At 43.3% G+C, this 13,811-nt stretch overlaps 1 protein-coding gene across 5 annotated transcripts in view; it reads right to left on the bottom strand.

Moving 5' to 3' along the window:
- Positions 1-13,811, bottom strand: part of TTC7B (tetratricopeptide repeat domain 7B) — a 248,951-nt gene that overhangs the window by 101,470 nt on the left and 133,670 nt on the right. For all 5 annotated transcript variants that reach the window (XM_087448059.1, XM_087448057.1, XM_087448056.1 and 2 more), the window contains exons 10-12: positions 4,227-4,310; positions 3,084-3,188; positions 1,290-1,407 (exon numbers count right to left, since the gene is read on the bottom strand). In XM_087448059.1, the coding sequence (XP_087304185.1) occupies positions 1,290-1,407; positions 3,084-3,188; positions 4,227-4,310 (307 nt within the window). The remainder of the gene's footprint in view (positions 1-1,289; positions 1,408-3,083; positions 3,189-4,226; positions 4,311-13,811) is intronic.

The following is a 13,811-nucleotide window of genomic DNA, read 5'->3' as shown; positions in this document are numbered from 1 at the left end:
CTAGAGGGAACCTTCGAGATGACCCAAGTGAACCACGAATGCAAAATGCAGTCCAACGGGGTAAGTGACTCTCCCAAAGTTACAGGGCCAATTAGGGGTAGAGTCTGAACTAAAAATCTATATGGATAAATATAGGGCATTAAACTCACACTTCACTGAAAGTCTACTATAATTAAAACAGTGTGCTGGGTATTGCCAATATACCATGTGTGTATGAAAAATTAGCCAAAAAATATTCATTATTGAAAATCAATTGATATGCAAAACTCCTCCAGGGGCTTTGATATTTTAGGGCAGAGGAAAGAAGGATTTAAGGTAATTTGTAAAATAAACTATGGCAAAACTATAAAGAAAGAAAAGGAAAGTGAGTATATAAAAGTCAGGATGGTATTTTCCCTTAGGGGGCCTGGGATCGGGAGGGGACACATGGAGAGCTCCCCAGGTGGCTGGCAAGGTTCTATCTCCTGAGCTTGGTGGTGATTACAAGGATATTTGCATTATCCTCATTCATTAAATTATACATTCATTTTTAAAACTTTTTTTTTGTATTTGTGTTATATTTAACAACAAAATGTTAAAGAAATAATAAAGAGTTCAGAAAAACAATTTATCAATTTACACTTTCTGCAAACATATAATTGAAAATCTCATTATGTATACAAAAAATAATTAAGATTTTTTATTTTTTATAGCCAGAAGCCTGTCCACCAAACCTCTAAGTACATCCAAAACGTATAATATCACTGCATGGGTATTTGGTGAGCTGCTGCACTGCACGTGTACATATCTGTGAATTAAAATGTGCAAACAGAGAAGGGGCAGATCTTGGCCAGTCAAGGGAAGCTTCCTGGAAGAGGCTGGCCCTGAACTCCTCTACAGTCCTGTGCCTTAGACCCACATCCCTTCATATGAGGACACCCAGCTGAACGCTGGGGCAGAGGCAGACGCAGGCTGGGTTGGGTGAATCCTCTCTCAAGGCCCTGCTCACCTCACACCTCACAGAAGAGGCCCTGCACCCGCCAGCAGGGCACCCTGTGCACTACCAGCATAACACACCTGTGAAGAGGGCCTGGGAACGCTGGCCCAGGGCCTTCACCCCTTCCCTCCCTTTCTCCAACCAGTCCGAGCTAGGAGAGCAGCAGCAGCGGGGCTCCACAGGACAGCCCAGCAGAATGACCCAGCTTATGCACCCTCCTGAGACAGGGGGGGACTGCGGGAATCCCACAGGGCAGACTTAGGCAGCCCAGCCCTGCGGATCAACAGCTCCCGGGGCGTGGAACTCCTCTCACCGTCAGTGGCCTGCAGACTGTACGTGAGCCCCAGAGCTAAGTAGCCTTTGGCCTTGAACTCGGACGTTTTCTCTCCCGCATCAACGACTGTTTTGGCAAACTTCTCAGCCTCTTCTAACTGAAAAACCAGACAAGTGAAAAACAACAACCTGCAGAATTTCTAACACGAGTTCCCATAAGCATCTGCTGCCAAAAACAGATTTCAGATGAGTCACTGTGAAAATAACTCTCAGATCTTCCAATTCCACTCTGGTGATTCTGTTTTCTTGATTGGAGCCTCGGTAACAATCCTCAGGATTCCCACCTTGCCTTTTTCCTTTCAAGTTTTCCTTATTGCTTTTTTGACTTCTTTTCCAAAGTCACTTTTATACTTGGTGGGGTTCTACCATTTTCATCTTTCATTTTTTACTGATTGGTTCTGTAATTAGGTTGTGCCAGGTATTTAGAAGTTGAATTTTATACATATAAATAATGAACATATAATAACTATATATATGTAAATAATAAAGTCCTTGAAATGTTTTGTGCTTGAGTCTTTTCTTTTTTTATGACATAAAGAATCCATTTAGGGTTGGATTCTCTTTCCCACAAGCTGTTAAAAATTCCAGAACTCCATCTATTTATTTTACAATGCACAGCACATGGACCTCGCAGCAGCAGATTCTAATGAGAAAATATGCACCTGTAAACTACACCCACAATAAGACCTTTTGCACAATTCATTAGAGGCAAAAATAATAAGATTTGTTCCTTCAAAGTATGGCAAATGTTGATGTTATCAACGCTGGGTGACAGTACATGAGAGTTCATTATACTCTTTACTTTTGTGGTGTTTGGAAATTTTAATAATAAAAATGTAAAAAATATATACAGAAAAGGTTTGTTACTCTCATCTTTAAAAAAAAAGAGTCAGGTTTATTTTAGGGGTTAGAGAGATATATGTTACAGTAATGAACAATGCCATAGCTGGAAATTGGCACTTTCAAAACCGAAGTGTTTGGTCCCCTCCTCCACCCACTCCCAGGGCCGGCCGGCATTGTCCCAACTTGCAGCACCAAATTATTGAAACCTGCACGGACCACACAATGCCTTCGCAACTGTGTGTTTCAGGTAAGAGCCTGCTCTTTCAAAATGCCTTCTTCCTTCCACATTTTCCCAAGTAAAATCTAACAAAAGTAGAGCACTTTCTTCATAAGGCTTATTTTTCTCTTGCTGGGTGAGAATACATGGAAAAAACCAAGCAGCAAGAACTGTAATGGTAAAAAACCTTAGCAAGATGTCTCGGTCTTTGGAGAAAATTCTTCTTATCACCAATCTTGACATAAAGTTAAAGAAAAGGAATTAAAATTCCATTGTATGTTGCAATTATCTCTACCACCATCTCAGCAATTAGTTTGAGTTTTCTATTTTCTATTCAAATGGTATATTTTTGAAGTATAGAACTGTTACAAATCAGGTTATTCCCAAGTTCAAATTTGAACAAGAATATTGGAAGAGGAAAGCCCATGTGAAGGAAAAGGAATGAAGAAAGTTGGGTCCACATATGAGGGTCACTCTTTGCTTTATAGAAAAACTCAGGCTCCACTAAAAGCGAATCATTTAGTGACATACACTTTTTCAGTGCTACGTTACTTGCATACAGCAAGATACGTCTGCATATAAATCCCAATTCTATCTTATCATTTCTACCTTTGAAGCACATTCCCATGAAAAAGAAAAATCTGGAGTACTCTGGGAATATACTGAAGAAGGTTGGTAGCCCTGCCGTGAGCAGAGAGCCACAGCCCTACTCACCCAGTGAAGGGAGCCCACGCACAGCTTCGCAGCGAGGAGCGGTATGGTGGCATCATCGGGCTTCAGACGGATACACTCTTTAAGCACCTTCACGGCACGAGCAGACTTGGCAAAAGGAGATAATTTCTGTGAAACTCAAAATTTTTGACAGAACAAAACACTAAAGCCTTCCCAGAAGGGTTTTTGGTTAGGATGCCCTCTTCATGAGGTTTTCCAACTTTGAGCCCAGCCACGCAGGGGCCTGGGGATGGCAATAGCCAGAGTGTGCGGCTCTTGAGTGACAGGGGAGTCAACTGTGGTTAATGCAAGCGGGAATGCTTCCCTGGAATCACCCTAATTCTGTTCCCTCCTTGTGGGGCCATTGTAAAAATAAGAAAGAAAAAAAAAAAGACAGTGGAGGCTTATGTTATTATAAAAAATAAACCATCCAATTTAAAGCATACCATACCGAATTTCCATCTCCACTTAGCCCCAGTAATCTTATATCTCAGGCTTAACAATTCACCAAATGGCAGATTTACTAAATGGCCCAAATTAACAAGAAGAACAACGGCTATGACCTTCACTGAGTGTGTACTGTGTGGGAGGTGTCATTCTAAGCACCTTATGGGTATCATCTCATTTACCTGATAACAATTCTATGAAGCAGGTACTATTATTACTCCACTTTACTGAAGAGGAAACTGAGACACTAAGGGACCTCCCTGGGTCACACAGCTATGAGGGCAGCCCCAGGCCTCAACTCCAGCGGCTGGACTCCACAGCCCACACTGTCAACCAATGTCACGTGTTGTCTAATATAATATACTGCTAAAGATAACTAAAAGATTCCACCTCCAGGAGTAAGTTTATACTCTCAAATGAGTAAAAGGGTCAGTGTGAACAATTAGCCTTAGTTTAAGCCACATCTTCACATGATGAAGTTACAATAGCTAGAAAAGGCAAATAATTCAGAAATTTTTCTTTTCAATGATGTGTCCATGTTGGCCCCCAAATAATTACATTTGATTGTTCATTTACAAATGATCACAGGACAGTTTCAAACAATTGGTTTAGACTTCTACAAGGTATTATATCAGCCCTTGGAATTCAAAGACATTAACCACCGACACAGAGAATTGCACAGCACAAAGGGTGACTCACTTTTCCAGCAGCCATGAGTGACAGAGCAAACTGGTACCAGAGGTGGAACTCCTCAAAGGCAAACTTCATGGCTCTTTCTAAGCACTGGTTTGGAAAGAAAAACAAAGACAGACATCTGAGAATTGCCAGTGTCACAGCTGGACAAGTGTGAGTTTGTGTCTGTGCACAGTAAGTTAAGTCCTACATGATCTGCTTCCCTTGAACGCTCAAGACATAATCCACCACCAAACCCCTCCTGAGGAGTCCCCTCAGGGTACAATGCACCGAGCCAGAACCGAGGACAATTCACAGTTGCCTAAAACACAATCATTGATCTCTAGTAGCTTTTCATCTGGTACAAGGAAAGAGGCAGGTGCACAAATGACTCAAAAACATGTGCCCCAAGAGCGGGAAACAGAAAGTACAGTGGGAAAGTGATCACAGGATTCAGGAATGGCATCCTGGAAGAATGCTGTTTGAGCTGTGCCTTGATTAACGAAAAGGAAAAAAACACAACCTATGATTTGGAAACACACTCCAGGAAGAGGGGGCACAACAGCACATGCTTTGACTCAGCGATGGCGAGTGGTCCAGTGTACACGCAGCCTCGGGAACACAGGCAGAATGGGGAGAATCAGGCTGGAAGGCAGGTGCGGGCTGGGGCCACGTCCCTGAATCTGACACACAGCTCCTTTGCAAAGTTGTTTCATCTCCTTCCTCCAGCCCAGCTTTGGTTCTCATAACTGGATGTTAATGCGACTGTCTTCACCCTCCCCACCCCAGCCCAGCCCAGTCCCACTATGAGAAACTATCAAGGGCAGAGATCCTGACTTCTTTGTCTTCTCAGGGCCTGCCCATGGTAGAAAATCTACAAATGAACTTCATTCTCAGTCAATGAGGAGTCTCTGGTTTCTGCACAGAGTGACATAATCATATCAGAGCTCCAGGAAAATCATGACGGGGGAGGGTGAGACCAGAATGGAGGCAGACCAGGAATAAGGGAGATAGAATGGTGCAGGGACTTCAGAACTAAGGCAGAGAACCAAGAAATGTGTCCGAGTTACAATTAGCAAGGACAGGCCACCCAAGGTGGGGGTTGGCTTGTGAGGTATAAGGGCTGAAGGAGGCCCCTAGCATCTCTGGTATACCCAGGAGCACACCCATGGCATAGAAAGCCCATGAGTATACACACATGTGTGCTGTGTGTGTGTATGTATGTGTGTGTTTATGAGAGACAAAAACAGAGAAAGAGACAAAGAGAGAGAGAGAGAAAGAAATTTTTTAGAATAAAGGGAGAATGAGGAAGAAAGGTGTTTCATTAATGAATAGGGTATGGAACATGGTGAGTTTGAGGTGTCATGTGATGATTTACTGGAGATAATTAGAGACAATCTGAGCCTCAAGAGAAAGATCTAACAAAAGACATACATTTGAGCTGAAAGAAATTAAAGAAGACATAAATAGAAACATGTCCAATTTCATGGACTGGAATGTTAAGATGTCAATACTACCCAAAGTGATCTACAGATTCAATGCAATCTCTACCAAAATCCCAATGATGTTTTTTGCAGATATAGAAAAACCCATCCTAAAACACATATGGAATCTAAAGGAACCCCAAATAGCCAAAACAATCTTGAAAAAGAACAAAGCTGGAGGACTCACACTTCCTCATTTCAAAGCTTATTACAAAGCTACAGTAATCAAAATAGCATAGTACTGGCATAAAGACAGACCCAAAAGAATTAAAAGCAGGGACTCAAACAGATATCAGTACACTCATGTTCACAGCAGCATTATTCACAATAGCTAAAATGTGGAAGCACCCCATGTTGCTTGGATGAAGGGATAAACAAAATGTGATATATACATACAATGGAACATTATTCAGTCTTAAAAAGGAAGGAAACTCTGCAATATGTTACAACATGGATTAACCTTGAGGACATTATGCTAAGTGAAATAAGTCAGTCACAAAAAGATAAATATTGTATGATTCCACTTAAATAAGGTACTTAGAGTAATCAAATCATAGAGACAGAAAGTAGAATGGTGGTTGCCAGGGGTTGTGGGGAGGGGAGAATGGAGGGTTATCGTTTAATGAGTACAGAGTTTCAGTTTCACAAGATGAAAAGAGTTCTGGAGATGGATGGTGGTGATGGTTGCACAAAATTATGAATATATTTAATACCACTGAACTTTACACTTAAAAATGGTTAAAACGGTAAATTTTATTTGACATATATTTTACCACAATAAAAAAATTTGAGAAAAAAACACATTTGAGAACATGAAAACACCAACGCGTAAAGATACATGCACCTCTGTGTTCATTGCAGCATTATTCACAATAGCCAAGACTTGGAAGCAACCTAAGTGCCCATCAAGGGACGAATGGATAAAGAAGATGTGGTATATATACACAACGGAATAGTACTCAGCCATAAGAAACAATGAAATTCAGCCACTTGTGACAACATGGATGGACATTGAGGGTATTATGCTAAGCAAAATAAATCAGAGGGAGAAGGTCCAATACTGTATGATCTCACTCCTAAGTAGAAAATAAAAACAACAACAAACAAACACATAAGAGACAGAGATTGGACTGGTGGTTACCAGAGGGGAAGGGGGGAGGGAGGAGGGCGAAAGGGATGATTAGGCACACGTGTGTGGTGATGGGCTGTAATTAGTATTTGGGTGGTGAACATGACGTAATCTATGCAGAAATAGACGTGTAATGATGTACGCCTGAAATTTATACAATGTTATAAACCAATGTGACCTCGATGAAATGAAAAAAAAACCACAGTTGAGAAAACAGTTGAAGTTACTGGAAGAGATCAGATCACCCTCAAAGAGCATTGAGAGAGAGGGCAGCTGGGGCAGAACCTTGGCAGAAATCTCTATCGAAGGGAAGGGAAAGAAAAAGGACCAGGAAAGGAAACTTAGAGGCAGAATCTGGGGAGAGGGTGCGGCAGGAGGTCACGACACAGACAGGGTCTTGGGAAGGCAGAACAACAGGGTCAGAGCAATGGAGGCCAAGGATCTGGCCTCGGGTGACCAAGCTCCACGAGTGTAGTTGTGGGGTGTGCTGGAGGAGGGTGCCAGGCCATGGGGGCCGGATGAGTCAAGAAAAGGTGAGGGAAAGGACGTGTGAAGCAAAGGCCTGGAGGCGGAAGAAAGGCTCCTTATCTACGCACTTATCTTTTCACGGAGGCAACTTGAGAGGAACAAACAGAAGAAACTGAGGAGATAAATTGGGTCCCAGAAGACTAGAGAGAGCCAGGTCCCTGGAACGAATGGGCCCCTGAAGCAAGGCCTTCTCTTAAGGAGGCAGGTTCCATAAGATAAAGAGGAGAGACCCTTACGGGCTCCTGCCCAGTCACTGTGTTCTCTGTAAAGACGGATGAGGTGGTTATTGGGAGGAAAGAAAAAAAATAGGGCTAGGAGTTTTTAAAAAGAACAGAAAAGCTTTAAACAACAATGAAAACTTTACCCTGAGGAGACAGAATGCTCACATCGGGGTCACCTCAAAGACTGTGGTATGGACGTGCAGTGGTACCTACAGCACCATGTGGCCACTTTTCTCTAGTGATGCTCCACAGCCAGCCCAGGAGCAGAGGAGAAGGATGGATGGAATGCTCAGGATTAATGGATGGACCAAGAGGGAGGGGCACAGAGCTGGGGGCCAAGAGACAGAGGAGCTGCAAAGAGGGTGACAAACTGGAGGAAATAATAAAGGTAAAGAAGTGGTGGGAGAGGAGAGAAAAGAATTCCAGAATTTTACATGTTATTTACAGAGAAGGTCACAGTAAATATTATGCTAGCTGGTTTACTGTGAAAACCTATCCAAACAAAAATATGTCATATTAAAAAGCAAAGTAATAAGCAGTTAATAAGCCACCTACTATCACCTAGTGATGGTATAGGATGGGTATCTGCAGATCCCAAGTAAGATGAACTTGGTTCCTCGTTTTGATCACATTGGCAATGTGCTTAGCTAAAATCTCGGGCGTGGACACGTGACTCCATTCTGGACAATGCGATGTCAGCAGAAGTCGCTGGGTGAGGCCCAGGATAGCTCTTGAAGAGGAAGGCATCCTCAGCTGGTGCACACTTTGCTTTCAGCCCTGGCCCCTCCTTCTGCCTGAGACAGGGACTCAATGCTGGAGGTGGGGCAGCCAGGGATTGAGAAGCATGAGAACAAAGCCACGCTCTAGAATGACTGAGCAGAAAGAGAGAAAGCACTGGGCCCCTGATGCCATGAGAAGCTGCAGCTGCCTCAGATGGCAGCCTCTCACCAGACTTGTTGTCATAGGGAAAAAATAAACTCATATTTGGTTAAGTCACCATAAGCTGGTTTTGTTGATTATATCTGGATACACCTCTCACTAATACAGACACTAAATGGCAAGGCTGGATCTGAGTAACTGCTCTGCTATACTGATAAGCAACAAGAAGCCGTTACTTTAAGAAGCACAGTGGGGAAAAAAACCTAAAGCACCTTGCTGAGAAGATCAAGCAGGCAAGATGTAAGATGAGATGCAGAGTAAGGGAAGACCTGATCCGGGTGTGGGTAGTACGGGCTGGGAACAAGTGGGAAGGACAGGGGTTAGGGAGAGAACGCCAAGCAATGAAAAGCCAACAGTACTTAGAAACTGATTTAGGGGCCGGCCCTGTGGCTTGGTGGTTAAGTGCGCGCGCTGCGATGCTGGTGGCCCGGGTTCGGATCCCGGGTGCGCATCGAGGCACCACTTCTCCGTTCATCCTGAGGCCGAGTCCCGCATACGGCAACTAGAAGGATGTGCAGCTACGACATACAACTATCCACTGGGGCTTTGGGGGGAAAAAATAAAATAAATAAAATCTAAAAAAAAAAAAAAAAAAAAAACTGATTTAGGGCAGGCGGATGAGGGATGATGAAGAAGGAGGAAACAAGAAGGATAATCACATTGGCTGGAATTAGGCAAAGGAGCCGGGATGTGGAGAGAAGAGGGTAGATGATGATCAAAAATGAGGCTTGTTCTAAGAGCTCTCCTCAACTAATTCACCGCAATACAACCACTAAGTACTTAAATACATACACAGAAACATGCAAATGTTTGAATGCTTTTCTTCCTTCTTTTGCTAAGAGAAATGATAAATATCAACTGTTTTCCTGATAAACAAAAGGAGCTCAGCAGCTGAAACAGTCTGTTCTAAATCAAAAAGCTGGATGCTATAAATAAGTGTGCAGCCTTCTTTTCTTTTGTGCCAAAGGCTAACACACTCATTATACTCAGTGAAAAACACTTACTGGAAGCCCAATTGGTAGCGAGCTCCACTCCAGGTGCTACAGGAAACTACCAGCCCTTGTGGAGTAGACTCGGAGCATCTTGGGAAGCTTCTAGTTAAGTCCCCAAAGGAGAGGACATTTGTCATTTTGGCTGCCTATGACCTCAAAACTCTTCTGATTTTTTGTTTTAGGGGGTAGGGCACCCTAGTTAGAAGGGAAGCAGCCTCTCTGCTTCCCAGTAAAAAAGCCTAAGTGCAAATGAAGGAGGGAAGCCATAGGTGTGTCACATGACCTAGAACGGCCAATCAGATGCTCCTGCCAGCGAATTGCCTCTGGAGCTAGTGAGGCAGGGAGAGCAGCCATTGGATGTTATTTCCAGGGGCCAGGCCTGGGGGCACGGTAGCAATATGGTTGGTGGAGGCCCTCCAGAGCCAACTGGATCCTCCCGGATTGGGGCAGGGGCCTCGCCTCCTCAATTTCTGCTCATGGCCGTTCTTCAGCCTTCTGTGGATCCTGTGAGCAGTAGGCATCAATAAATGTCTTTTGTGCTTGAGTTAACTCGTCAGGTTCTGTTACCTACAACCAAGGCCCTGAAGGGGCTTCAGGCCCCTCTTATAACATCCCCTACCTCCCAGCCCCCAACAAGTAGTTGTACTCCTTCTGCCTGAGAACTTTCCAGAATAGGGAATTCACAACCTGAACAGTAGCTAGAAATAAAGAATCTAGGCACCACCACAGATTAAGGGTGTGAATTTGGGCAAGCTAATTAACCTCTCCATACCCAGATTCCTCACTGTAAAATGGGAAATATAACAGTAATTAATGTAGAGAGTTATCAGGAAGATTAAGTTAGTTAATACATATAAGCAACAAGAACAGTATCTTAGATATAGGCTAGTAAGTGCTAAATCAAGGTTAGCTATTACCTATTTTTTAAAATTTAACATTCTTATATTAAGAAAGAAAATTGCATAATATCTATCACTTTATCCACATTTAATATATGAAAATTCAAATTTATAATACATTATATCAGAAATAATTATTTACTTTACAAAATGTTTCCTCATTTTAGGACAGGATTCAATCTGAGACCCTTGAAAATAGTGCACAACTTTACAGAACCAGACAAGAATATATGTTTATTATTTATTTTCTTAACAAGTGGTATGGACTGAATGTGTGTCCCCCCCCAAATTCATATATTGAAGCCTAATTCCCAACGTGATGGTGTTAGGAGGTGGGGCCTTTGGGAGGAGCTTAGGTCCTGAGGGTGGGGCCCTCATGAATGGGATTAGTTCCCTTAAAAAAGAGGAGAGCTCCCTTGCCCCTTCCACCCTGTGAGGACACAGGAAGAAGCCAGCAGTCTGCAACCTGGAAGTGGGCCTTCACCAAACACTGAACCTGTTGGAGGCGTGATCTTGGACTTCTCAGCCTCCTCAACTGTGAGAAATAAATGTTTGTTGTTTATAAGCCACTCAGTTTGTGGTATTTTGTTATAGACAGCCCGAACGGACCAAGACAACAAGCTCCAGGATAACAGTGACTATATAGCCAAGAGCTATTCTAATTGCTTTACAAGAACTGCCTCATTTGCTTGCCATCCTAACAACCCTATAAGGTACAAGCAGGTATCATTACGGTCCTCCATTTACAGACGAGGAAACCACAGCACAGACACGTTCCGTGACTATGCAAGGTCTCTGTGAGCGGTGGTGGAGCCAGAATCCGAATCCAGGCAGTCTGGTTCCAGAGTCGCAGCTCTTAACCACAACACTTGTTGCCTCTGAGACTTTAATTACAGACATGCCACTCACACTTAACTTTCCAGGCCCACTCATGCTGCACAAAGCAAAGTATAGCTAAATAAAAGGCCCCTAAAAACGCCACATGTTCCCTGAACAGTTTCCAAGATTCAGCAATATTTTTTATTGCTAACAGGGCCCTTGCTCCTATGGCCTCTTTGGGATACCCGAGGCTACGGAGGACTGAGGCCTTTCCAGCTTGCGACATTTTCAGGAAACTTCACAGATCTTGTGATAACCACTAGCCCCACGGCGGCCGAGGATGCACTGTCCCAGCCCATCTCAAAGGTGTCAGTTTATACGACTCATGTGTTTCCTCTACACTGCAGCATCTTCCACAGACTACTCTAGTTTGGAACTCTTTCTCATAACTATAACAACTCCCATCCCATAATAAGCCACAGGGGTATTATAAAGAGAGTTAGGCAATACAAGTCAACAATTATAAATTAGCCCTTCACCCCAATTCAGAGGCATTTGAGCTCTGGTGTCACAGCTGATGGCTCTTGGCATCAGTGACAGCACGCTGGCTCTGAAAAAGTGCCCAGACAGTTCCAGCTGCTCCTGAAATCTTGATGCCAAGCACACTGCTTGATATATAACATGTCCTCCCCTATGTTCCCGTAAACGTCAAGATTATATAAATCCCTTTTAGCTCAGGTCAACATAACTCCGTCACAAAAAGAGGCCCTCTCCCAAAGAATGCATCCAAGAAAAAAAGGAACCTGGGTTGTCACGGGGACATTTGCTATCCACAACCTCTGCCCCTCAGATGGGGTATGGCTCACCCCAATTCGGTTTGACCACCCCTTTTAAGCACCTAATCATATCTGTATGTGACAGAGTAAAAATTTCCACTTTTAATGGAGTGGGGGGATTGGGAACAGAATATACACTATAAATAAAATAAAATAAAATAAAATAAAAGCATTCATATTTTAATAGTGGTTCCAGTCTAAAAGAAGTACTGATGAAATGGACTTTTAAGAAGACATAGGTGTTTTGTGCATGGGGGAGGGGGCTATATAAGAAGCTGCTTCAGTCACCCAGGCCCAGCATGGCTGGGAACGGAAAGTAGAGGCAGCATGAGTCCAAGAGGAGGGCAGCCACGTGGTGGAGGCACTGGCTCTGCGGGCGACTGCCTACGCTCAATCCAAACTCCTTACTCACCAGCCATAGGGTTGTTATGGGGTTCAATGAAGTGCTACACATAAAATGCTTAGAAGGGTGTCTGGCGCAGAGTGCATGCTATAGACACGTTACTGCTGACGTTGCTTTTATGAAACAGAGAAGTAGCAGATCCTGTGGGGCTCAAAGTTCCATCTGAAGGAGGAAAGAAGGGGAGAAGGAGCAGCCCTGGGAACAAGGGCAGGGGTGCCAGTGGATGGCAAAGGGAGAGTGGAAAGGAGCCTCAGGGTAGAAAGGGAGAGAAGAGAGCTAGATTCTGGCCCTTTTTCACTTCCGGTGTCCAACGGAAAGAGGGCAGTGTGAGCCTGGGGAGAGGGATATGGGGTCCCACCCAGATCTGCAGATCCCTGAGTCACCCACACAAAACAGCAGGTGACATCTCTCAACCATCTCCCTTACCAGAAAAGAAGATGGATTTGGCCGTCGTAGTATTTCTACCAGGAAAGACAGGCCCATTCGCTGTAATCATACTACTGCCACCTCTCTACATCCCAGATAACATTCATTTAATACCATGAATATTTGGTAGAACAATAATTGGACTCGAATGGCATCCTAATCATTTGAGTCGTAGTCAAAATGTCACTTGCAAAAACGTTATTTCCTTTTGGTAGCAAGAGCTTACCCTTTCCAGTCTCCTATTTTGGCTTTTCATACACCAGCCATCTCTGAGGGGGCTCAGGAATGAGCAGCTCTTCTGGCATAAGAAGGGGATCTAGCAATTACCTTCCTAGTACGCAAAGCCCAATTACACGAACTGGGCGCATGGCAGTGACAGCTGTAGAATACCACGAGCAAGGAAAAGCCAAAGTCTATTTTTGGAATTCAAGAGTGAGATTCAGCATCCAAAAACCCATGGGGGAGGGGGCAGGAACAAAATAATCAGATACCCCTCAAATTTAGCCTGGAGCTTAAGTCTAAAACTCATCACTATTAAAATAGAACAAATAACATAGTGAACTGTCTTCACCTTTGTGGACAGGTTGGCCTTATCCTAAAAGTTCTTTAACGTAGATCTTTCAATTGATTAGAAAGATTTTCTTTTCTACATCATAATACTTAATGAGTCAGTTAATAAATGTATTTCCTTGCAGTTGTGTAACAATTTTTTTTAATTTAATACGGTACATGGATAATATTTCATGTCTTTACTTTTAGCAATGAAAAACTATCTAAGCAATTTAGACATTTTGGACCATTATCTTAGACTCACAAAAAGACATAACCAGAGAGCGTGTTGAGACCTTCAAGATTATCTCATGCCATTCTTACTTTTCAGACGTGGAAACTAAGACCCAGAGAGGAGACAGGACCTGCCCAAGTAAGAGCCCTTAT

This window comes from Ceratotherium simum, chromosome 24 (genome assembly GCF_057802395.1).
Source record: "Ceratotherium simum simum isolate JZ-2026a chromosome 24, ASM5780239v1, whole genome shotgun sequence".
In the NCBI taxonomy this organism is placed as follows: domain Eukaryota; kingdom Metazoa; phylum Chordata; class Mammalia; order Perissodactyla; family Rhinocerotidae; genus Ceratotherium; species Ceratotherium simum.
This window is presented reverse-complemented; position numbering and strand designations above follow the sequence as displayed.